The 27,387-nt window shown below is 39.7% G+C and overlaps 1 protein-coding gene across 1 annotated transcript in view; it reads right to left on the reverse strand.

The window, feature by feature from the left end:
• The window catches only part of fhip2a (FHF complex subunit HOOK interacting protein 2), a 62,318-nt gene that overhangs the window by 24,171 nt on the left and 10,760 nt on the right, over positions 1-27,387 (reverse strand). The window contains exons 2-7 of the mRNA XM_048550899.2: positions 17,883-17,961; positions 15,095-15,264; positions 10,788-10,892; positions 7,907-8,029; positions 3,466-3,801; positions 2,742-2,938 (exon numbers count right to left, since the gene is read on the reverse strand). Of these exons, the coding sequence (XP_048406856.1) occupies positions 2,742-2,938; positions 3,466-3,801; positions 7,907-8,029; positions 10,788-10,892; positions 15,095-15,264; positions 17,883-17,961 (1,010 nt within the window). The remainder of the gene's footprint in view (positions 1-2,741; positions 2,939-3,465; positions 3,802-7,906; positions 8,030-10,787; positions 10,893-15,094; positions 15,265-17,882; positions 17,962-27,387) is intronic.

The raw sequence follows: 27,387 nt of genomic DNA on the forward strand, positions 1-27,387 counted from the left end.
GGGACAAGTGTAGCATTTCCTGCGGTTGCAGGGGAAGGTGCCGGGTGTGGTGGGGTTGGAGGGCAGTGTGGAGCGAACAAGGGAGTCACGGAGAGAGTGGTCTCTCCGGAAAGCAGACGGGGAGGGGATGGAAAAATGTCTTGGGTGGTGGGGTCGGATTGTAAATGGCGGAAGTGTCGGAGGATAATGCGTTGTATCCGGAGGTTGGTAGGGTGGTATGTGAGAACGAGGGGGATCCTCTTGGGGCGGTTGTGGCGGGGGCGGGGTGTGAGGGATGTGTCGCGGGAAATGCGGGAGACGCGGTCAAGGGCGTTCTCGATCACCGTGGGGGGAAAGTTGCGGTCCTTAAAGAACTTGGACATCTGGGATGTGCGGGAGTGGAATGTCTTGTCGTGGGAGCAGATGCGGCGGAGGCGGAGGAATTGGGAATAGGGGATGAATAGGGGACTTCACCAGTTTCAAAATCTCCCCTTCCCCTACTGCATCCCTAAACCAGCCCAGTTCGTCCCCTCCCCCCACTGCACCACACAACCAGCCCAGCTCTTCCCCCCCACCCACTGCATCCCAAAACCAGTCCAACCTGTCTCTGCCTCCCTAACCAGTTCTTCCTCTCACCCATCCCTTCCACCCACCCCAAGCCGCACCCCCCGCTACCTACTAACCTCATCCCACCTCCTTGACCTGTCCGTCTTCCCTGGACTGACCTATCCCCTCCCTACCTCCCCACCTACACTCTCTCCACCTATCTTCTTTACTCTCCATCTTCGGTCCGCCTCCCCCTCTCTCCCTATTTATTCCAGTTCCCTCCCCCCATCCCCCTCTCTGATGAAGGGTCTGGGCCCGAAACGTCAGCTTTTGTGCTCCTGAGATGCTGCTTGGCCTGCTGTGTTCATCCAGCCTCACATTTTATTATCTCAGACTTTAACAAACCTTTCTTTATTTAACCCTTCATGTACCAATACTCTTTATAAAACATTTATTCATTGCAACAGTCACTTCTTACTTCATATAACTTTAACTCAATTCATTTAACCCTAACTCTAATTTTAACTCTAAATTTGGCTTGAAACAAATACTACCCTGATTCAAGCAAAATTATCAACTTTGCTCTCGTGTGGATCTTGCATAGAGGTTCTTTGTCTTCTCTGAAGATAACTTTAGGTCACGTACTTCTCAAATGCTGGCCTCCGAGGCTTCTCCTGCAAAATCCTTTGTTCTGCTAACTTTTATCACAAAAAGTGCTCATTTCCAGGAGCACTTCTGGCACTCAGCCAATGAATTGGCCAAACCTGATCACACCATTTAATCACAATAAGAGAGTTTACTGGTAAATAATTCCCAAATGTTTACACCAAGTCATAAGCAGCCACATTCCATGCTCCATATAAGGTAATATAGTGCCATAATGTCTAGCAGGTAACCATATGACCTCCCCTATTTGTTCAAGACAGGAAACTGCAAGTCACAGCTTACAGGACAGGCCACAGCATGGCCTGGCTGCAGTTTTAAACTGTCAGAGTTGAAACTAGCCTAACCAAAGTTCCCAGCATACCTGATTTTAGCTCTTAACCAGTCTTGTAACCAGGGTCTAGGCCCGAAACATCAGCTTTTGTGCTCCTAAGATGCTGCTTGGCCTGCTGTGTTCATCCAGCTCCACACTTTGTTATCTTGTAACCATTTCTGTTGCTAGCCACCTGACCACAGTTCAGGGAAAACTTTCACTTTTCAGCTCAAATTATTAGCTTCAATAGACTCTGCCTGTCAAGGGCTTTTAATTGTGGACAACATCTGACCAAACATTAAAGGTTTTAAGTTAAAAAAATGGAAGACAGAATTCCAAAAAATTAAATTGACTAAAATCATTCAAATGTGCTTCTTTTCCATTTCTTAAAACTCGTTAGACTCCTTGCTGTGGGAGATTGCCAACTGCACTACTTCTCTTCAGTAGATTCAAAGATAAGATCAATCAGAATACTGCAACTTTAACTTGTCAGTGCAAAGTTAAAACTGCCTTGTAGTAATACTAATCTTGTTGCACAATTGTGGTCTCACACCATCGTCTACACTGTCTTCCAACTGACCTAGAGAATGCAATCCAAAACGACATGTTCTTTTCCCCAGACACATGGAGAGCCCACTGAATGTTATGTCTTTGAACTGGAATTAGTGATTTCTGAGAGTAAACCACTATGCGGTGATTGTTTGGTTTAAAAAAACACACTGGAGATTTACAGTTTTACATAAATTATACATTTTGCTTGGAGGTAAGGGCAATTTAGAAACAATCATATCCAAGTCGGAGCAGTAAATGTTTCACTCTCCACAGAAGCTGCCAGATCTGATGAGTTTCTCCAGCATTCTGTGTGGTAATCTGAGATTTCAGCATCCACAGTATTTTGTCTTTATTCAGGATTTTAACTATTTTGGGGAGGGGACTGACAGTATCAGCACTCTCTATATTTTATGCCAAATGTAATTATTTAATTCAGAAGAAGTGCAATACGGTAAATGAATAGGTTCACTTTATGTCTTGTCTGCAGCCTTCCTATAATTGTAGCAGAAGTTTAAGGAACATGTACCAAGTCTTTCATTCAGCAAACAAGCAAACCTGCTTTCGAGGTTACTTACCATTGCAAACTGTCTGACTATATCTACTTAGTATCACCTGCACTTTCCAGTGCAAACTATTTCAAAAATACATGCCTGAGAAAAAAAAATGGATACAATTTTTTTCTACCAACCCCCAGTTAACCGACTCCAAAGATTCAATATCCATTGGATCTATCGACTGTGGCAGTGCTCGATAAAGCTTGCCCAATCTTTCCGTAAGCAATTGGCACAGAGAAGTGTTGTCAGTCAGGCACTTTGCAGCTGCTGGCTCTGGCAAACTAACTAGTAGCATCAGACCCTCAGATGCTTTAACAACAATTCGACCATCCTGGAATGCAAACAGAAAAATAGCTGGTTGGTGCTACAAACAAAGAAAATACAAACTCTCTGCATAATTCAGCCAATATGCATGAACAGGCCATCAATGACCATGTAGATTTCAAAAAAACCAAAACAAATCTGATATCAAACTGTTTTTAGCACTCCACATTTCGTTACTTAATTTTTACCGCATGCTTTCAAGAATCCTGGAAATACGACAAGTAGAAAGTTACTTCTAACATCAACTAGACAAGCAACATCTTTTCTATAACAACTCTGCAGATGCTAATTAATGTGTTCACAACAATATTAAACTTGAACGTTTCTTATTTATTTCACTTATTCTGAAAGTACCCGTATAAAAATCTGACCCCAAACAATTTCATTTCAGTAAATATTCAGGTTAGGTGGACTGACCATGCTAAATCCTGCAAGCACAGTTTTTCTGATTTTATTTTTGGTAAGTTAATAAAATTAAATAAGTGCAGCATCAAATGTAAAAAGGAAAATCTGCAGTTTTAAAAGCTCACCTACCGGACTTTTACTAAGGTTTATTAATGAATTCACCAGATTATAATCTTGGCTTTGACAGAGCTCAGAAGAGTTTGCAGCGGCTGTTTGTAATGAAAGGGTCATGGTATTTAATGACGTAGAAAGATTGGTACTGTGTTCAGACAAGTTGCTATTGCTGTCCAATGGGCTGATTACAGCTCTACAGGTAGCATTGCACAGTCCTGTACTAGTGTTGCCTTCAGGAAGTTGGGCTTGTTCTGTCTCTGATGATATATCTGCTGGCACAACAGTATCTTCTGAAACATCGACTTCTGCTTTCTGTGGCTTGGCAACTCCTGTAGCTCTTGGAGATTTGTTCTAGAAAAGGAAAACATTTGGTTATAGCAGAAAGCTGAAGAGAGATTTAAGTATCCAGGTAAGTAAATAAGGCACTCTGGTTTATTGAATCATTAAAATACAATCAAAACAGCAATCTGTTTAAGGAAGCCACTAAAACGAGTGAGAATATCGAGGACCATTCTCTCAGTATCAAATTATCGCTTACATCACTCCACTCTCAGATGACTCTGAATGAAGCAAATTTTGAGCGCTTTAGAACTATGTTGATCTATTTTTGTCAATTAGAGTGATATGAATAGAAAAAATAAGAACGTAGTAATGTGTTGAGTATTTATTTTCAAATTTTAGATGGTTTATAACAAGCCTAGCTTAGAACATGGGATCTTCATTAAGCATATTTAGTTCAAAACATCACCAAGGTCATTAAAGATGTCAGTCATAGATCAGGTCTTATTTTGTGAACTAAAAGATTAATACTTATGATCAAGGTGAAGGTGTACAATGCTATTATTCCTTATTTAACATTGTGGTTGTGTTCCCGATAATCACGGCTATAAGCAAATAATACGCTCCCACAGGGATCAATGTTGGATCAGATTCCATTGCATATTTTTTATCCAGAAAACAATGTACATGACAAAAAACATGAACTCCTAGTTCTGAACTCTCAGAACTCCCAGCCTTTAACCTGGTGTTGTAGTTACAGTGTGTACATAGCTGGTCCAGTTTAGTTTCTGGTCACTGCTATCATTCAGGGTATTGATAGTGAGGGATTCAATGATGTTAATACTAGTGATCATGGATGGTCACTTCCTGGCACTTGTTTGGTGTGATGTTACTTCCACTTACCAGACCAAGCCTTGACATCATCCAGATTTTGCTGCATATGGACAGACTGTTTCAACATCTACAGAGTCCTGTACGATGCTGAACATTGTATCATCAGCAGCAAAGATCCCCACTTCTGGAGTTAAGGTTATCGATGAAGCAGCTAAAATTTGGGCCAAGGATACTACCCTGAGGAACTCCTGCAGTGATGTCCTTGAGCTGACAGGATCAACTTCCAAGAATCATAACAATCTTGACTTGTGCCATCTATGTTTTTAATACTTTTCTCTTATTCCTACTGATCCTAATTATGCTAGGTTCATTGATGTCACACATGGTCAAAAGTGACCTTGATGGTAAGGACAGACACTCTCAAATGAACGTATGAAATAAAAGCACAACCATGCTATTCAGTCCTTTGAAAGTGCTCCACCATTCAACAAGATGATAGCTGATATGCTTGTGTTTTGAATTCTACATTCCCATCTACATTCTTGATTACCCTGCTGAGCAAAGGTCTATCCACCTAAAAGTTTTGCAACCCTTTGAGAAGAAAAGATGATTCTCCTCATCTGTCTTGAAAAGGTCGCCCCTAATTTTAAAACAGTGCCCAACAGAAAACATCCCATGCCCACCCTTTCAAGACCATTCAAGATCTTTATCACTTAATTCAGGATCTTATTCACATAATCAAGTCACCCCTTCCTCTCCCGAAATCCAGTGGAAACAATTGTCCAATTCATCCTCATAAAACAACTTGCTCATTCAGGTGTCAATCGAGTAAATGTCCTCTGACTGCCTCCAAAATATTAAACTTTTCCTTAAATAAGGACAGCAAAACTGCACTAGACTGTGCATTTTAAGTGTGAAATACTATTTATTCTTATATATAATGTCTTGCCAACTAATCATACAGGTACATTTTTTAAACAGTCATCGCTAATGAAAGCAAGGACCTTTCGACATCAAATTTTAGTTTCAGTTAAACTGTTATTTTCATCCGGAAAGGTTAGAATTGACGCCTGCGTGCAACATTTTATATATATATATGAAACAGAAACCAACTATGAATGGTGCCATGATAAATCCTGCAAACAAAAACACAGGTATTACGAGCTGGAGAAAATAATAAGTGCCAGAGAGCACTGATTGTAAAAAATGAAGAGGTGATCTCATTGCAAGTGGTCACAAGGGAAACCCGCTTCGTCTTTTTTGTTTCAATTGTAAAATTTTCAAGCATTCAACTGGGTATCACCATGAGGAATTTTCATGGTGTCAGGGAAATATAAAATAAACACCTGGTCCAAGTTCTACTATATTTGGATACAATTCAAACTCAATACTTTAGTAAATTGGGATGCATTTTTTCTTAAAGATGCCCACTCAATATTGTTTCCGCTTTATGGAACACTTAATACACATCAGATTTTTAGGTAAATTTATTCAAAATCATTCAGTTGCAATTGGATGAAAAAAGCTTTCTACTCTCACTCTCTGGAGTTCCAGCAATAATCAGGAAATTCTTTACATGTGAATCAATTTGCACTGCAGCAGTGAAATTTGGTTTGCTAAGTAGAATTTAGAATGAACAGTATAACTGCAGTCAAGTTTTCCATTCAACATCAATTTTTAAAGCAATTCTTTTTATAACTGAGACAAAAATTACACGTACTTCATCCATTTTAACTGTGTATTTTATGTCATTTATGAATTTTGTCTCCTCCACATTGGGAGCAGCAGTTGGGAACTTTGCTGAGGGCTTCATCAAACACCTCCGTCCTGTCTGAAAACCTCACATCACTCACCTATTAACTTCCTTTTACCATTTGCACTGTAGATTTAGTCATTTCTGTCTTTAATGCTATTCTAATGAAATGCAATACAAGACATGTTATCTCTTCAGCGCTAACTTTTTAAGGTTCCCTGAAATGCATCTACATTTGTTGCCTCATCTACACTCTGTGGTAACAAGCTCCATTTTCCAGCCACTCTTTGGGTAAATACATTGACAGAGGAATTCAGAGAAGCCTATTAGTTTTCTTCGGATAACAATTTTTGGTGAATGAAGGGAACCAGAAACAAATTAATCAGGATAACTGCAGAAATAGATCCCAGTTTACTTATATTTTGCAGTGACACAGGAAGTGTTGCAACTTTCAGAAATTTGAACATTAAAATATAGTTTCCAGTCATAATATTTTGAAATAGCTAATCAATGTTTTGGAATGTCTAAATAAATTACATTGTATAAGAAAGTACCCTGTGATTTGGAAATAGTTTTGAAAAAGATGGGATGGAAACAGAACAGTTCAGATGAAAAAAAACTAATGTGCTAACTACGAGGCTAGCAACAAGGCCAAAATTTCATCATTCTTTAGATAGGTGAGATAAAATTCATGGAAAATCTGAAAAACAAATGGAAACTACAGAAGAGCATCAGTAGTAAGAAAGGTTCTAAAGGAACAATTTTTTTTCGCCAATGGGGAGCCAAACCATACATTCCATAACAGACATATGTACAGTTTCCAGCATAAAATGATCACCATGTTCTGATGGGAAGGATGCCCTCACACACTCACGTTGGACAGTGTCCTCTTGTTCTCATGATCATGCTGGGGTTTGGGTGGTACGTAGAAGTCTATCAAAAGTAAGTTCAAATTTATTTTTAAAACATATACACTTGTGCTTTGTTTAATTTGACAGGCCTGAACAAAATTTATATTTAGCAACATCGACATCAGTTGGCCAACAATTTTGTTTTTGTACTTAATTGGCTTGCTTGGCTGCTTCAGAAAGCATACAAGAGTCTTGTATTTAACTGGGACATGCAAGACAGACTGGATATGAATAACAGATTCTTTTTCCTGTAGGAAGAATAGCAGTAAACCAATTGGGTATTTACAAAAATAAATGTCATGTTATTGAACAAATAATCAGATTTATACAACCCCTTACATCAATACCTTATCCTGCTTGGAACTTAGATAAAAATGCCTGGAACACCAATGAAAATATTGAACAGTAAAGATGCAAATAGACTTAATACAGGAACAAAACAGTTTAGAATATTTAGATTAATTTAGAAAGGTAGTTTAGAATGTAACAGAAACTTCCTCATTTATGCAATTCAACATATCACCCACTGTGTTGGAGGAAGGGAGGGATCAAACATTTTTTCTATAAAGGTCTTTTTCTGGTCAAAGTCATTACATTAGTTATGTAGATAATAAACAGTCAAAGAACTATGCAATAGTTATACTGTATCATAAAAATGGTTACAGCATGGTATACATACCTCTAGGAAAAAATTGACCAAATAGGGATCTTGTTTCAATTTTGCACAGACTATGCAAAGAAACTGTATTTCTTCATTTTCCGTGGGGGCAGCAAGAACTTCACCACAAAGTCGAATTAATTTCTATGGGAAAAATATATCATTGAAAAGTGGAATATTTAATAATAAACCCAAGTTTTAGAAAAAAATTGCTACTTCTTATATTTACACTTATTAACAAGGCACTGGTTCATAAGGACCAGTTTGATCTGAGGGTCAGTAAAAGATATCAATTAGCCAAAATGAAAAACATGCACAATTTAACTCAATTACTACAATAATGGTTTATGCTGGTGTAAGAGCAAGTGAGCTTCATTTTCTAAATATTTCACTCTTTTCTGCAATACTCCAATCTTAACTTCAATATTTCATGCTGTTTTATAGACCTAGACCTAAACAGAGAGACCACACTTGGAATACTGTGTCCAGTTCTGGTCGCCCTATTATAGGAAAGATGTGGAGGCTTTGGAGAGGGTGCAAAGGAGGTTTACCAGGATGCCGCCTGGACTGGAGGGCTTGTCTTACGAGGAGAGGTTGACTGAGCTCGGACTTTTCTCTCTGGAGAGAAGGAGGCAGAGAGGTGACCTGATCAAGGTGTACAAGGTAATGAGAGGCACGGATAGAGTCGATAGCCAGAGACTTTTCCCCAGGGCAGGACTGATTGCCACAAGGGGTCGTAGTTTTAAGGTGTTAGGAGAAACATATAGAGGAGACGTCAGAGGGAGGTTCTTCACCCAGAGAGTTGTGAGCGCATGGGATAGTTTACCAGTGGTAGTCATGGAAGCAGAGTCATTAGTGACAGCTAAGCGACTGCTGGACATGCACATGGACAGCAGTGAATTGAAGGGAATGTAGGTTAGGTTATTTTATTTTTGGATTAGCAATATTGCACGGCACAACATCGTGGGCCGAAGGGCCTGTACTGCGCTGTACTTTTCTATGTTCTATGTTCTAGACTGCCAGTTGCCTTCGGCATTCTGAAGAAATAACGATTCTCCACGCACAAGTGTGACAGCCAAGACTAAGATCTGTTCGGATGCACAGGTCCTGGCCATTTTCTGATAGTCCTCCCAAGTGGATATTCTACATGCAGAAGTTTAAATTGTGGAAAAATCGTAACAGTACTCTACTGCTATCTTGACAAGTATAATTTGCAGAATAGATCACTTGATCACAATCAGGAGCAGAAATCCAACAATTTTTCTTGTCTACTCTCGGATATTATGACTAAATCTATACATCACCTGCTGTTCAGATAATGGATACTTAGATTATTATAGAGTAGGTACAACTTTAGGACTTTAAAAGATTTAGCTCTACATCAGACAAAACAATTACCCACCAAGCCAAGGAGCAGCAAAACCTCCTTCTTTATAATGTAACAGAAAATTTGAAGAACTAGGGCTTCATTTTCAGAGTGACTGCCAACTGTCTTGAAAATTTTAGTTATAATATTCTTTATTCTATTTGTGATTTTTGTAAATGATTTGGATTAGATTAGATTAGATTCCCAACAGTGTGGAAACAGACCCTTCGGCCCAACAAGTCCACACCGCCCCTTGCAGCATCCCACCCAGACCCATCTCCCTATAACCCACACACCCCTGAACACTGCAGGCAATTTAGCATGGCTACTCCACCTAGCACATCTTTGGACTGTGGGAGGAAACCAGAGCACCTGGAGGAAACCCATGCAGACATGGGGAGAACGTGCAAACTCCGCAGACAGTTACCCAAGGCTGGAATCGATCCTGGGTCCCTGGTGCTGTGAAGCTGCAGTGCTAACCACTGAACCATTGTGCCGCCCTAGGAGTGGAAGGGTGGATTAGTAAGTCTGTGGATGATACGAAGGTGGGTTAAGTTGTGGATAGTGCGGAGGGCTGTTCTAGGTTATATAGGGACATTGATAGGATGCAGAGCTGGGCTGAGAAGTGGCAAATGAAGTTTAACCCTGAGAAGTGTGAGGTGATTCGTTTTGGAAGGGCAAATTTGAAAGCAGAATACAAGGTTAATGGAAGGATTCTTGGCTGTGTGTAGGAGCAGGGGGATCTTGGGGTTCATGTCCACAGTTTCCTGAAAGCTGCCACCCAGGTCGATAGAGTTGTTAAGGCGGCGTATGGTGTGTTAGCTTTCATTAATAGAGGGATTGAGTTCAAGAGCTGTGAAGTTATGTTCCAGCTATACAAAAGCCTGGTTCGGCCACATCTGGAGTATTGTGTCCAGTTCTGATCGCCTCATTACAGGAAAGATGTGGAAGCATTGGAAAAGGTGCAGAGGCGATTTACCAGGCTGTTGCCTGGAATGGAGGGAAGTTCTTACGAGGAAAGGTTGAGTGAGCTAAGGCTTTTGTCTTTAGAATGACGAAAGATGAGAGGTGACTTGATAGAGGTGTACAAAATGATCAGAGGTACAGACACAGTGGACAGCCAGAGACCTTTTCCTAGGATGGAGGTAGCTATTACGAGGGGGCATAGTTTTCAAATGAATGGAGGTAGATATGGGGGAGATGTCAGAGGTAGGTTCTCTACTCAGAGTGGTGGGGCGTGGAATTCATTGCCAGAGCGGGTAGTGGAGTTGGCCTCATTAGGGGCATTTAAGCAGCTATTAGATACAGTATAAGGTAGGGGTGGAGGTTAGATACACCTTGGGTTTAGGGTAAAAGTTCAACACAACATCGTGGGCCAAAGGGCCTTAAAGCAGTACAGCGCCATAATGTTCATTCAAACTTGACCAGGTGCCGGGTCATCTGTTTACATCACAGAAGAATGCATTTGCCCAATTTGAGAAGTACTTAACACATCAGTATGGCACCTGCCACTTAAATGCTGAAAGGAGATCATACCTGGACAGGCCTGTGAACATTTATGTGCGGCAAGAGGGGTTGTTTGATTCTTCCTAGTAATTTTGTGTAGAAAGTTAGGACTTGTTGCTTCATTCCCGGTGGGCACTTCAAGCCGGGGGTGGGGGGGGAAGAAGAAAAGTAGCAATGAGAAAATAAATGCACTTTTGGAAAATTAAAATCAACAAATGATTCAATTCGCATAGCATATGCTATTACTTGATTACAGTATACAGTACACTCACATTTAAACTTGAATGATTTCACTTCAACAATTTTGGATCAAACACATAATTTTGGCTTAATAATACTGAAACAAGATGTTGTTTTAAAAGAATTCTATTAGCCTGGTTCTTTTATTTTTTATCTCAATCATGACAATTTTATTTCCATTAATGCTGAAGCTCAGAGTCATGCTGACTTTCATGTAAACAGCATTCTGGGATTGCTTAACATGATGCTTGCGGATGCAGTTGTATTCCGTCCCTCTTGCTCACTGCCCTTCAAAGAATTCTTGATTTACAGTTTTGAGTTTTTTTGAAGAACCTACCACATTTAACAAACACATCAGGTTTGAGGACTGAACAAAAACCCCTCCTCAGTAAAAGGACATTTCAGTGCTGTTGTTAGCCAATTAAAAAATACAAATAAATTCAAAAGCCATTTCAAGTTGCAAGACTTTTTACAACATCACTTGAACACTGATTTTATTATTGGTTCATAGCTAGCTGGTCCTCACCAAAAGAAACCTCCTCTGAAGGTTATATGCTAGTCATTTTATTGTTCAGGAAAGATTAATACTTACAATATAACTGAATAGTGGGAGTCCTCAATTAATGCTGTCCCACACTACTCACATCATGTTACTATTGTTTGCACAGCTGGACCCACATGCCTGGGTATTCTCACATAATTCTGATGCTGAGCAATGAGAGTTGGGTTTCGGCCAAGGTGGGGAGTTATCTTGAGAGGGGGCATGAGCCGAAGACAGACCAGAGAGCTGTCCAGGCCTTTATGCATGCTAGGCCCAAGATACACGCCGGAGATGATCTCCAGTGATTCCTTTAAATAGTCACCAAATTATACAGAAGGTACGTGCGCACAGTTGGACATCAACTGTGAATTGGGTAAATTACTCATTATCTCCTGTTGGTCGTCTTGAATAGCTGTAGTAGTATTGAATCTTACCACTATATTCATTATGAGTCATAAAAGATCAAGTGATTATGAAGTGTTTTCTGCTGACATTAAAAAAACATGAAAACCAAGCAATTTGGATTATATTAGCTAAATACCAAGAATGTCATTCCCTCCTGTGCAGAACTTTAATTATCAAGGGCCTAAAAGAAGTGGAACAATAGTGTGCTGCAGAGGAGGGGGAGGGTAATGAACAACAAGATTCAACCAAGAGGTGATGCCTAGAAAAGTTTTGTTGAGGCAATGGCCATCCTTAATGAGAGCTCCTTGACAGACAGTATGATTCAGGAGTAAACACAAGTATTAACAAAGCAGTCAAAAGCTAGAGAACTCCAAAAAGTGGAAAAAAAACAAAAAGTGCTGTTATCACGGAAAAAATCTTTACAAGTCCCAGTGCAAAGATCTATAAAGGGATGGTGTTTAGAGTGCTCCGCTGGATCAAAAATCACATACAACAAGTCCTCCCAAATCAAGAAAAAAGCCACCTCCACCACAATTCACTTGTTTCCCTAATAAGACTTGACAGCTTGGTGAGTGTCCGAGCTTAACACTTCCTTAGTTTCATCATTATCGGATAGATTTACTAATGATTCTTTTCAACGTTTTATTAACTTATAATGCAACACCGATATTGGTAGCATAGTAGACAGTGAAGAAGGTTTTCTAAGATTTCAAAGGGATCTTGATCAAAAGGGTCAGTGGACTGATAAACAGCAGATGGGGTTCAATTTGGATAAATGCAAGGTATTTTGGTACAACAAACAAGGGTAGGGCTTATCAAGGGTAGGTGTGGACTCAATGGGCTGAATGGCCTTACTTCTTCTCCTACGTCTTATGGTCTTATCCAATTAATGGTAGAGCCTTGGGTAGTGTTATAGAACATAGGGACCTAGAGGTGCAGGTACATAATTCTGTAAGTTTGCATCACAAATAGACAGGATGGTTAAGCAGGCATGTGGCACGCTGGCCTTCCTTGCTCAGTTCTTTCAGTACAGGAGTTGGGACATTATGTTGAGGTTGTAAAGGACACTGGTGGGGCCTCTTCTGGCATACATAGACCAAGTCTGGTCACTAGCTATAGGAAAGATATTATAAAGCTAGACAGGGTTCAGAAGAGACTTACCAGGATGTTGCCATCTATGGAAGGCTCGAATTAGAAGGTAAGGCTAGATAGGCTGGGACCTTTTTTTCCACTGGGGTGTAAGATGTTGAGAGACCTGACAGAAGTTTAAAGTTTACATACAGGGAAAAGACAACTACTATTAACTCTAAAATGGGGAATTTCAAGACTAGGGGGCACATTTTTAAACATCTCTCCTCTCATGTTAAAAAAGATGCAAGAGGCGAATTTTTTACAGAGGGTCGTTTGTGTTTGGAATGAACTTTCTGATTAAGTGGTGGATGCGGGTACAACTACAACATTTAAAAGACATTTAGACAGATATATTACTAAGAAAGGTTTGGAAGGATATGGGACAGGAGCAGGCAAATGGGACTAGTTTAGTTTGGGATTGTGCTCGGCATGGACTGGTTGGACCAAAGGGTCTGTTTGCGTGCTGTATGACTCTGACTCTAAGTGTCAATGTTTGTATGGAAATATATACTCCTAATTTCAGGAACATAGACATTATGTTGGAAATAGGAGTTATGATTCACACATAGTCATGCACAATGCCAGGATTTCAAGGAAACGAATCAAGAATGTCATGCTAGTTTTCCTGCATAGAACATATCCATCTTAACAGGTAGGAGGAGACAGGATTCTACCTTCTCAAAGCTCAATTCTTTTGGTCATTGTAAGTAGTTTGGTTTGATAATAGTCACAAGCCTTCTGCTCAAAAAGGTGAATTAAGGGAAAAATATCTTAACAACCACTGAAAGACTGGTTCAGCGTGATGAAATATTCCAGTAGAGAGTTGGCTCCCCATTAGAAATACACTGTTGTTTAGTTGGAATTTTTTTCAGCTATCGTTGCCAATACATTCCTATGTTGCAGAAATTCTCACTTTTCAAATCAATACCACATTGAGTAAAATTACAAACATCAACTCAAAACCTAGACCTAAAGTTTTTGATAAGATTCGTAGCTCAGGTTGTGGATGAGGTTGTAGCAAGCAACTCAGTCAGCAAGTCTACACCCATATCCACAACTTGGCAAGCAAGTCTAAAACCTTGGCCTACTGCTTTAAAACTGAAATTTACTGAGGATGTTTATTTAGATCAGGAAGTATATCAATGGTTATTTGAGGTCACATAAAAATTACATGGATTCCACTGAACAATTACAATTAAGAAATCCCTTATTCTACATGATGCAATTTACTATTACATAATCCCTTTTCAGCAAGACAAATCTGGCATGTAGATCACACCTTTCCGATCCAAAGGTTGTCTTAATCCCAGTTCCAGTGCTAAACCGTTGTATGTTCTGTATATATTACAGCCAATAACTGCTTAATAAGTGCAGTGATTGCTTTATCATTAAACTTTGGCAAGCAACTTAACATAGCAAGAGGCCATGAACATGAGATAAGTGACAAATTGGTCAGTGATGCAGAGATTCTGATTAAGGGATACCTACTGGTCCAATTCTCTTGTTCTTCTAAGAATAGTGCAATGGAATATTTTATATTACAGGTGAAAACCAGCTCAATTCCTCATTCTGAATGGACCTAACTGAATAACCACTAAAATCTTTGTGTTGAATTCTCGCGGTTAGATTTCACAAGTTTCTGAAGGTTCTCAACCATTTATAACAAAGTATTAGATAGATAGAATGGCAAATAAAGCACTGAATTGTTTAGAAACTAACTTAATGTGCATTACAAGTACTGCAACACATCGTCTTAACTCATGTGTCTCAGCTACTTATAAGAGAATTAATGACCATATGTTAATTTTGTTCTTTGTTAAAATATTCAACACAATTAAAATTTTCTGTGGGCAGGTCACAGACAATATGTCTATTCATAATCTATAATTTCATTTTTAGTTGTTCTACATTTTCTAGGTTAATGATTCACTGGTACAAGTCTTTCAAGAATCAAAAAACCTGCATCCATTCAGCATGATTAATTAGAAGTAATAATTCAGCATTAGTTCTTAAAACATACATCAGCTTTTCCCAACGTGTACAGAGTCTCCAAAATCTTGTGATGAAGCAAGTACTCCATACAGGGGCCTGTCTCACCAGATTCCCTTTCATGTTCCTCCTGAACCAAAATTTCTAACATCTGATCCAAGTGTGATGGGATGTTTGTATCTGTTACTGGAGCTTTATCATCTGTCAATAAAACACAACAGCTCATCTTTCACTGTTCTCAAATTCCCTTTATTTCTTTCAAGTCAAACATCTAATCAAAAGCAAACACATTCAAATAAGAAAAAACATACTGAAAGCTTTTAATGAAGTTTGGTACCCACCTTTGATATAGACTTCTTTTTACATGTTAAATATTGCATCCAACAGGGGCTAGGAGGTGAGAATAGGAGCAAGTCACTGAAATAATTGTGACTTGTTACAGTTTTATTTATTGCAAACTCAACAGCCCAAGGACACCCTCCTATTTGCACGCCAAATGAAGTCCAAGTTCTTTACTGAATGAAACCACTGGAAACAATTTCTTTGCAAACTAAAATATATTTTCCAACAAAAATTAACCAAATGTTATAATCGGAACCACTGATGATGTAGTGCAAAGACAACTTTTGAAATAAGAGAATAAACTACATTCAAAGAATGAGGATTATAGAACTAACTGAACTGTCATTTTTCTTTATTTGTTAAATACAGGATTATGCCACGATGGTGCTGAAAAGGATGAAATGTGAAAAACTGTTAATTATTTCACGCTAGAATTAATAGTGCACTAAAAACTGCACCAACTTTGAACTTCAAGCGGAGGCAAAGTATTTAACAAAAGCATACGCATTTTGCCATGCCTGCACATTTCATAAATGATTTAAGAACACAATCACCTGTAGAACATGAAAATTCTAGCCTAATGGTTTATGACAAATGGAGAATATAGTATAACAATCTAAAGATACCTTGGTAACAGGCATCTAAAAGGTTAACTGTTGATTTAAAGCAAATGATTAGCAGGACCTATAGTATGCTACAGCTCCAAAGGGCCTCTGTACACAACTTCTGAGGAATATAAAGACTAAAAAGAATAGTCCAGTTAGCAAAACGCAAGGACAGGGCATGGAAAACATGACAACTGGTGCAAATATATAATGGGAAATTCCAAGTTAGTGTTGCATATCATGGAGTAATGTATATCATTGCAAAAACTTTAGTAACTGATTCTGAGAAGAAAAGACAAATATTTTCCTCCATGGTAACACACTGCACTGCTCCTGATGACCAGAAAAGCGACAAGAATTAAGTTGTTACTACAGTTTTTGTAAACTCAGATTAGTGAAAGGTTATTTGGCTCTTAAATTTTAAGTATGAAATTTGTGCCTGTGACTTTTTTATTGCAAGCCATGCCTAGGATATAACAATTACAATTGCTCTGTTAAGTCCCCTTTTACAAAGCTCTTCAATTAAAAAAAGTTCATATAATGGGTGAGAACAACAGTAGTTACTTTTGCACTGGTTGAGCATGACATTTGCCATAGTTCTTGCTAAATTGCAGCACTTGCAAAGAAAGGTGTGTGAACTTTTAACTTTATCGAACATTTGCCACTGAGAATTTGTAAAGCATTTTTGACAAAAATAGCTGATTTTGATTGAGAAAACAAGTCAAGACCAAGCCACTACAAACTAAGCCAAGGCATATTCGAAGAAAATGGTCAAGTCTAATCAATTAAATAAACTGAATGAGCACTTAAATATCACATATTCACAATAACCAAAACGTGACATTTTCATTCCTGATGTCCCTGTGCCAAGTTTGAAAAGTGGTTCGACTACAGAGGACAGTTGGAAATTACTACGTGAATAGACAGGTGAATTTATTAAATCCTTTCATGGAAACTGAGCCATGAACAAGTCAAACATTGGTCACAGTTCTCTAACAATATTAGCAATCTGGCATGGTAAAAATTGTTACCAATCGCATTGTAAGCTTCAATGTGCAAAAATTATGGGTAATTAAAATATTCCATCCCCACTTCCTGCTGATGTGTTGTTTATTTTATCCATTCACTACGATAATTTTGATTCATCAGTGTTGCCCCTTTTTCTAATGAAAAAAAACTCTCAAGCTGCTTACTGAGTTAGCTGCTCTTAAGTCACCAAACAATCTGCTGAATTCAGCTGCAATGGTTTAAAATTAGAGTTTCGCAAAGCAGCCACTGAGAAAGATGAATCTGACTACTTGACAACTGTCAAAATCTGTTGCTTTGTTCAAGACACAGCACACTTTTGGTCACTACCATCTGAAATAAATTCTACTTGAAAATAATTCCAGTGAGCTGAGCACTTACTGATTGTGAAATCAGTTATTACAGTAACCAGAAATTCCCTCCATGGCTAACTGTGCAGAATATAGGTACTCGCTACCCCATCCACCTCCCTATTTTCTGCATATAAACTGACCTTGTCCCAAACACCATCAGTTCTGAGAAAGGGTCACCGGACCTGAAACGTTAACTCTTTTTTCTCCTGCACGGTTGCTGCCAGACTTGCTGAGCTTTTCCAGTAACTTTGTTTTTGTTCCTGATTTACAGCATCCGCAGTTCTTTTGGCTTTTATAGGTACTTAAATAATGCTGCTGATTAAAATGTGAAAAAACATGTTGAACAGAAAACTTGCATTATCACCATTCACTTTTCTAATGAACAATTGGCTCTGTTTAAACTGGCCAGGATTTATTTTGTGAATTCAAGTTCATAAATATGTTTTTGCTGTCACAGGATAAAACAAATGAAATAAAAAAATAAGACCCTTACCTGATGTATCGATGTAATAGTGAGTAATGGCCTTCCAATGAAACACAAAATCTTCTTGTAGTGGGAGGGACGGAGCCAACTACAACATTCAAACGAGAAATGATACAGCAGGTTAGACTTGTTGAAATTTAAAAGGTCAATGAATGCTCCAAGCCAAGTATTTCACCGATGTGTGAAATTAAACAAAGGAACAAACTCATTGGTAAGTCATCTCCTATAGTTTTAGAGGTGAACGTTCATTTTTGAAAAAAGTGCAGAATAATTATTAATGCAAAATAACTTTTAAATTTTTCTTCCTCTCATCTCTTTCCTTCAACTCTTCTTCCTTTCCCTTTCTAATTTGCTTTCTGTACAACATTTTTCTACAATCTGGAAGCAGAATTAATGATAAGATTTAAAAAGAACAAGATAAATATTAGACTGTATTCTTAAAAGGGCATGTGAAAAGCCACTGGAATGGACAGAGTAGGTAGGTCCTTCAAAGAGTTGGTACACAATATGAGGGGGCAAAAAGGTGCTAATGGGTCAGCAATCATTGTTCAAGACAACTCTGGTAATAATTTAGTTCTGGATACCCCGGTCATAATGAATATTCAAATGCTTGGGAGTAGGAATGTCATAAATGCAACTGTCACCGACTTTGGTCAACTGCTGATATGCAAACAGTAATACAAAGACTATTTCCTTTTTCACCTTCAATGTTTTATTTCAGAAAATCAGACTGCTAACCTTTAGAAAATAACATTTGGGAAACAAATGGTCAAATTCATAAGTATGACAAATGGCACCTGCTTTTTGCCTGCCTATCGATCTAAATGTTATTACAACAGGACTGAGTTGTCTATCAAGCATTAAGAAATAATTAAGCTGAAAGTCTAGCTGCAGTTCAACATCAGAAGAACTGAAATTATCTCCATTATTTCCACCTTTACATAGGTACCTCTGACTTGGAATCCATTCATATCCCTGGCTGTCATGTCAGGCCCAGTGCAGAACTGTAACTCTTTTCAAGCTGGCACCAATGCAGTGGCTAAATAGTCCGCTTCTGTGCCATGAAATTCAATGAGTGTATGGAACATCTGCAATCTTCTACTATTTTATGTAGCTGTATATACCCTCTACACCTTTCGATCAGTCAATTCCTCATTCAGTGCTCATTTTCAGTTATTACATCCTCCTTCAACACCGCACTTCATCAGCCACAAATAAAGGCAACTGGTCCATATTTTGAATTAGAAGATTGTATTTGCTATGCCTTTAAAGGTCTGATTTTTGTTTGAAATGACAGATCACTGACTCGGTATTTCACAATTTCCTATTTGTCCTGCCTGAGCAACACTGCCTAAAATTGAGAAAGCAGCTGCCTTAAACTGCTAATTGACAATCTTACTTTTGGTTTCACAAATTTAAGAAGTACATCTGCAACCAATCACAAAATTAGATTGTGCACATCTGTTCACAGCATGCTTAGATATTATTTGAAGGCAACCAAAAACACAGAATCACAGCAAAGATATCGGGTGCTAAGCAGAATATAACTTTATACAATTGGACATGTATTCCTTTTTCAAACTTAGGTTATATTTTCACTATCACAACAGATTAGTAGTCAGAAACACTAAGCTCAACAGCTTTCAAAATGGTAGTTTTTATTTCAATGTTTGTTCACAGAATGTAGATGTCACCAGCTGAACCAGCAATCACTGCCCATACCCAAATGTCTTCAATTTGGTGATGGTGAGTTGTCTTCTTGAATTGCTGCAGTCCATGTGATACTGTTAGTGAAGGCAATCCAGAACTCTGCTCAATTATCGGTGAGAATAATAGGGTGCTATATTTAGGGGATTTTAATTTTCCAAACGTAGGCTGGGACTGCCATAGTGTTAAGGGCTTGGATGGAGAGGAATTTGTTAAGCGTGCATAAGAAAATTTTCTGATTCAATATGTGAATGTACTGACTAGAAAAGGCGCAAAAGTGACCTACTCTTGGGAAATAAGACAGGGCAGGTGACAATGGTGTCAATGGGGAAGCACTTTGGGGCCAGTGACCACAATTCTAATAGTTTTAAAATAATGACGGAAAATGATAGACTGATCTAAAAGTTAAAGTTCTGAAGTGGAATAAGGCCAATTTTGACGGTAGAAGGCAAGAACTTTCAAAAGTTGATTGGGGGCAGATGTTCACAGGAAAAGAACAGCTGGAAAATGGAAAACATTCAAAATGCGATAACGGGAGCCCGGAGACAGAATGTTCCTGTTAGGGTGAAGGGCGAAGCTAGTAGGTGTAGGGAATGCTGGATGACTAGGGAAATTGAGGTTTTGGTCAAGAAAAAGAAGGAAGCATATGTCAGGTATAGACAGCAAGGATCAAGTGAATCCTTAAAAAAGATTAAAAAAACTCAATCAACTTCGTAAGTCAGGATTTCCCACGCACAAAGCCATGTTGACTATCCTTAATAAGTCCTTACCTTTCCAAATACTTGTAAATCCTGGCCCTCGGGAATCCCCCCAACATCTTGCCCACCACCGATGAGAGGCTCATTGGTCTGTTGCTACCGCAGAATCATTTGGAATTAGGCCATTTGGCCCATTACATCCATACCAGCCTTCTAAGGAGCATTCTACCCAAACCCTATCCCTGTAACCCTGCATTTCCCACTGCTAATTCACCCCCTAGCCCACACGTCTCCAGATACTATGGGCAATTTAGCATGGTCAATCCACTTAACAGCTTAGGAGTATACTCGAGGGAGATCACGAGGGCAAAAATGGGACATGAAATAGCTTTGGCAAATAGGGCTAAGGGGAATCCAAAGGGTTTCTACAAATACATTAAGGTCAAAACAGTAGCTCGGGAGAGAATAGGGTCCCTTAAAGACCAGCAAGGCCATCAATGTTTGGAACTGCAGGAGATAGGGAAGATACTAAATGAGTATTTTGCATCAGTGTTTACAGTGGGGCAGGATATGGCAGGGAAACAAATAGCAACATCTCAGAAAAGAAGGTGCTGAATGTCTTAAAATGCACAGAGGTGGATAAATCCTGGGACCTGATCAGGGGTACCCTAGAACTCTATGGGAATTAAGGAAAGGGATTGATGGGCCCCTTGCTGAGATATCTGTTTCATCGATAGCCACAGATGAGATGCCAGAAGACTGGCAATTGGCTAACGTTCAGCCACTATTTAAGAAAGACGATAAAGAAAAGCCAGTTAACAACAGGCCAGTGAGCCTCACTCGGTGGTGGGCAAGACGTTAGGGGAATTCCAAGGGCCAGGATTTACATGTATTTGAAAAGGCAAGGACTTATTAGGGATAGTCAACATGGCTTTGTGTGTGGGAGATCCTGACTCTCTAATTTGATTGAGTTTTTTGAAGAAGTCACAAAGAGGATTGATGACGGCAGAGTGGTGGATGTGATCCATACGGACTTCAGAAAGGCATTCAACAAGGTGCCTCATGGTACACTGGGTAGCAAGTTTAGACCACATGAATAGAGGGAGAACTAGCTATTTGGATACAGAACTGGCTCAAAGGCAGAAGACACAGGATGATGGTGGAGGGCTGATTTTCAGACTGGAGGCCTGTGACTACCTGGGTCCACTGCTTTTTATCATTTATATAAATGACTTGGATGTGAACACAGAGGAGGTCTGGTAAGTAAGTTTACATATAATTCTAAAACTGGAGGTGCAGTGTGCAACAAAGAAGGTTATGTCAGAGTACAAAAAGATCATGATCATATTGGCCAATGGGCTGAGGAGTGACAGACAGAGTTTAGATAAATGTGAGGTGCTGCTTTTTGGAAAGGCAAATCATGGCAGGACTTATACAATTAATGGTGAGGTCCTGTGGTGTGTTGCTGAACAAAGAAGTGCATGGAGTGCAGGTTCATAATTCGTTGAAAGTGAAGTCGCAGGTAGATAGCATAGTGAAGGTGGTGTTTGGGATGCTTGCCTTTTTTGGTCAGTGCGCTGAGTATAGGAGTTGGGAGGTCATGTGCAGCTGCACAGAACATTAGTTTGGCCACTTTTTGAATACTGCATGGAATTCTGATCTCCCTCTTATAAGAAGGATGTTATGAAACCAGACAGGGTTCAGAGAAGATTTACTAGGATGTTGCCAGCACTGGAGAGTTTGAACTATAGAGATAGGCTGACTGGCTGGGGCTATTTTCCCTGGAGCATCAGAGGTTGAGGGGTAACCTTATAAGAGTTTATAAAATCATGAAGGACAAAGATAGGGTAAATAGACAAGGTCTTTCCCTGGGGTCGGGGAGTCCACAGCTAGAGGACATAGGTTTCAGGTGAGGGGGGGAAAGATGTAAAAGGGACCTAAAGGTCAATGTTTTCATGCAGAGGATGGTAATGAGCTGCAACAAGCCAGAGGAAGTGGTGGAGGCTGTATGATTACAATATTTAAAAGGCACAAAAACAGAAGTCGCTGGAAAAGCACTGCAGGTCTGGCAGCATCCTTGAAGAAAAATCAGAGTTAACATTTTAGGTCTGGTGCCCCTTCCTCAGAAAAGCATCTGGATGGGTACATGAATAGGGAGGGTTTACAGGGATATCGGCCAAATATTGGCAAATGGGACTAGATTTATATCGGATATCTAGTCGGCATGGCCAAGTCGGACTGAAGGATCTGTTTCCGCGCTGTATAACTCTATGACTTGTAGGCAAAAAAAAAGTGTGGCTCAAAGGGGAACCTGCAGTAAGTGGAATTCTCATGCATGTTCTGCTCTTCTAAGTGGTTGAGATTGCCTATTTGGATGGTGCTGTTGAAACAGCCTCAGTGAGTTGCACCATGGTACACACTCTTGCATTGTGCGTTGGTAGTGAAGGAAGCGAATATTAAAGGTGGTGAACAGGAAGTCAGTCAAGTCAGTTTGTTCGTTCTGGATGAAGCCAAGATTGTACAGATTTGTTGGAGTTGCACTCATCTCCAAAAACAAAAATTCTGTAGCACTCCCAAACTTGGGCTTGTGGACAGACACTGGGGAGACAGGAAGCAAGTTATTCACCTCAGAATTCATACACTTTGCCCCTTACTTGGAGCCACAGTACTTATATGGCTGATCCAGTTCAGTCTCTGGTCAAAGGTAACCGTCAGGTTGCTCAAAGCGATGGTAACAGTATTAAGTCAAGGGCCAATACTTAGATTCTCATGATGAAGATGGTCATTGCCAGATACTGGTGCCACTGGAATGTTATTTGTTACTTAGCAGGCCAACTCTTGATGCTGTCCAAACCTTCCTGCATAAGGACACAGACTGCAGGTATATTTGAAGAGCTGTGAATGGTGAAAACTGAGCAATGAACATCTCCACTTTGACATCACGTAAAAGAAACGGTCATTCGTGAAGGAGTTGAATGTAAGGACTTAACTACCTTAAAGAATTCCTGTAGTTAACCACTGGGACTGAGATGACTGACCTCTCACAATCACAACCATTTTCCTTTATCTTGTGTAACTCCAACCAGTGGAGGTTTTTCTCCTGATTCTCATTAACTCCAATTGTGCTGGGGAATCTTGCTGTCCTTCTCAGCTAAATGCTGACATAATGCCAAGGACTCTCACTCTCAGTTCAGCTTTTTTGCTCATGTTTGGACAAAACTATAATGAGGTCAGGAGCTTAGTGGTCCTGCAGAAACCAATGTAAGTGCCACTGACAGCACTGTCAACGAACCCTTACATAATTTTGAGTGTTTTTACACAACTCCATTTCAGTCCACAATGCCACACAAGTCCCACATCCCAAAAAAAACACAAATGTTGTTATGCACAGAGCTGTGTAAAAATACTGTTCAAATGAGCCATTACACATATCAACAACCCAGAACTAGGCCAAAATGAAGAAGAATACCTCCACCAATTATTTAGAGACACCAGATACCCAAACAGCTGTATCCGACGATGCCCATCACACTAACAACAAGATGATACAGTATGCCCCGACATGCTTGTCACGTTACCGTACATCAAGAACACATCTGAACTCACCACAGATTCCTACGGCCACTGGACATCAGAGCAGCACACAAACCTACAACAACCCTATGCCAACTGCTAACAAGAATCAAATATCTCTTACCCATTATGGACCGAACAAATATAATTTACGAAATTTCAAGCAAGGACTGCAACAAACATTACATTGGACAGACAGGAAGACAACTGGCTACAAGAATACATGAACATCAACCAGCACAAAAAGTCACAACCAATACTCACTCATCTCCATGAACACAGAGAAGCAGAACCACCAGTTTGATTGGGATAACGTCAGGAATCGAGGACAAGCCAAACAGAGACAGGCACGGGAATTTCTAGAGGTCTGGCTCTCCACCAAGGTGGCCATAAATAAACATGTAGAATTAGACCCTATATACACACCACTGTGAAGAGAAACCAGAAATGAGGTAACCAACTCCAGTGGACCCAAGAGTTTAAATAGCAAGCGGGAAAACACAACAATACTTCATCAGAGGCTGCAGTGATGATGTTACCCAGCAGGGTAATAAAACGTCTGCAAACTAATGAATCAGCTCAGCAAATGTACCAACCACTGTATATATGTATACACGTGACATTGCCAACTTTGTCACAGTATCTGAGAATTTCATACAAACACCTCAACATTTTAGGAGCATTATAATCTGAGCAAAATGTATTTTGCGACATTGTATTCAAGCTGATCTTTCAACTATTATGACCTCAGTTCGAGTGGTTAATTCTGAATTAATCTGATCAAATTATCATCCTAGCACTTTATATTTAACCCTGGAGAAGTTACGGTCACAATTTGAAGGAACATCAATTTAAAGAAAAATACCCAATATGTCCTTAATACTGTGTGCAAACATGCTAAGATTCTAGTGCAGCAAAGATGAAGGATTAGTTTACAAGTCAGGAAGGTGTGAAAATTGAAGGTCCTCCTGTTATTGTCCCTCGAGGCATTAGGAGTTGTGGAACTGGACAAAAATCCTTTTTCTACACAGTCCATTTTGTTGCTGGCACACACGTTGTGCTTATCACTGGTAGAAATAGTGAATATTAACAGTGGTGGATGAAATACTGATCAAGTGAGTTGCCTTCCTCTAGATGGTGTTGAGAATATTGATTGTTGTTCGCACTTCACTCATCTAAGCAAATGGAGAGTATTCTACTGCATTCCTGACTTGTGATAACGGGCAGGCTTTAGAAGATCAGTTAATGTGAGCTCCTAACTACATCGTATCTCAGCCTCAAATCAGCTAGGTTCGCTACAGTATTTACAGAGTTGGGCTATTAATGGTGAATTCCAGGATGTTGATAGTGAGGGATTCAACAAGGTTGTTCAATGTCAAGGTGATGGCTTGACTCTTCATGCTTGGGGATGGTCATTGCCTGGGATTTGTGTGGCAATAATATTAGTTACCCCTTGTCAATCCAAGCCAGCATGTGCCCAGATTTTGTTGCATGTGGGCCCAGGTTGCTTCAGAATCATAAATGGTTGTGAACACTCTAAACTTACCTGGCAAGAAATTACTTCTGATATTATGGACGGAAGGTAATTGATGAAAATGGTTGGATCTAGCACATTGATCTGTGGAACTCCTTAACCACAGGTCATTTTGTTTTGTGCTTGATATGATTTCAAACTGTGGAAAATTCAACAAGCCCTCCTACACCCTGATTCTTATTAGCCTCAATTTGCTAGCACTCCTTAATACTGCAGTTGGTCAAATCCTACTTTGAATAACTTTCACATTACCTCTTTCCATGATTAGATCACAGCCATAATGAGGTCTGGGGCTCAGTGGTTCTGTTGGGACCCAAACTGAACATTGATAAACTAGTAATAACTTGACAGCACCGTCAATGCTATCTTTCATCACTTTGCTGCTAATTGAGAGTAGGCTGATGAGTTGGTAATTGGGCAGACTGAATTTGTCTCACCTTTTGTAAATGGGATACACACAGGATTGTCATTGAGGGGTTCACGGGGATATACGTAATTCTGTTGACATCAGTTCATATCATTCACGCTTAAAGCTTCTGCTGTTTAGAGCTAAACCTACACTTAGCTTTTTTATGTAGCCAAGGCTGAGAGATTTACCATCATGCAGAAACTTACATTTCTGACAGCTTTACAATTTGCAGGTAAATGGTCAGGAATTAGACGTTGTACAATATGCTTCACATAGTAGAGTGCATGCAAAAATATAATGCATGCCTTCAATTTGTTGATCTTTATTATAATTTAGATTAAAATATATTCCACAAATTGGGTGCATCATTTCCAGAGCACAAAATAGATGGAAATTAACCATTCATAACTAACCTTCAATGACACCCAATAAAGCAACGTCGTGATTTAAACTACTCACCCAGTTTTCAAAAACGCCACTGTATCACCTTTGCTCATTAATGCATTATCTTGCACCTTACCCCCTCTGAAATAGTTGTTCTCTAATTCTGGCATCTTAAGCATCCCTGAATTGAATGCTTCATCCTCATGGAGGCATCTATCGCTGACCCCTTTGCAAATCTCCCAGCTCTAAATCCCTCCGCCTTTCTAACTTCAACCAATATGTTCTTCAGTGTCAACCATGTTTCAGTTGGGAGCATTGTCACATCTGAATCGGAAGGTTCCAGGTTTCAAGTTCTACTCCAGGGCTGAAACTCAAACTTAAAAGGCTTACACTTCAATTAGTACTCAGCAAATGTACCACTGCTGCAGGTGCCACCTTTTGGTCGAGGCATCAGATCAAAGCTTAACTGCTTTCTCAGGTGCTTGTAAAAGATCTCCTGGTTCAATTTTGAAGTAATCCCTGGAGTCCTGGCGGATCCCTCAATCAACATCATAAACCGAAAACATGAACTCATCATTATCAAATTGCAGCCCGATTCCTACATTACAACAGTGATTTCGCTTTAAAAGTAGTTATAAAGAACAAAGAAAATTACAGCACAGGAACAGAATCTTCAGCCCTCCAAGCCTGCGCCGATCCAGATCCTCTATCTAAACCTGTCGCCTATTTTCCAAGGATCTGAATCCTTCTGCTCCCCACCCACTCATTTATCTGTCTAGGCACATCTTAAATGGCGCTATCGTGCCCGCCTCTACCAGCTCCGCTGGCAACACATTCCAGGCACCCACCACCCTCTGCGTAAAGAACTTTCCACACATATCTCCCTTAAACTTTTCCCCTCTCACCTTGAAATCATGACCCTTAGTAACTGAGTGCCCCACTGTGGGGAAAAAAAACTTCTTGTTCTCCACCTTGTCTATACCTCTCATGATTTTGTAGCTCTTAATCAGGTCCCCTCTCAATCTCTTTCTAATGTAAATAATCCTAACCTACTCAGCCTCTCTTCATAGCTAGCACCCACCATACTAGGCAACATCCTGGTGAACCTCCTCTGCATCCTTTCCAAAGCATCCACATCCTTTTGTTAATGTGGATGTGAATGTAACGTGAATCACTGAATTCTTACAGTGTGAAAGCAGGGCATTCAGC

Source organism: Stegostoma tigrinum, chromosome 20, assembly GCF_030684315.1.
Source record: "Stegostoma tigrinum isolate sSteTig4 chromosome 20, sSteTig4.hap1, whole genome shotgun sequence".
In the NCBI taxonomy this organism is placed as follows: domain Eukaryota; kingdom Metazoa; phylum Chordata; class Chondrichthyes; order Orectolobiformes; family Stegostomatidae; genus Stegostoma; species Stegostoma tigrinum.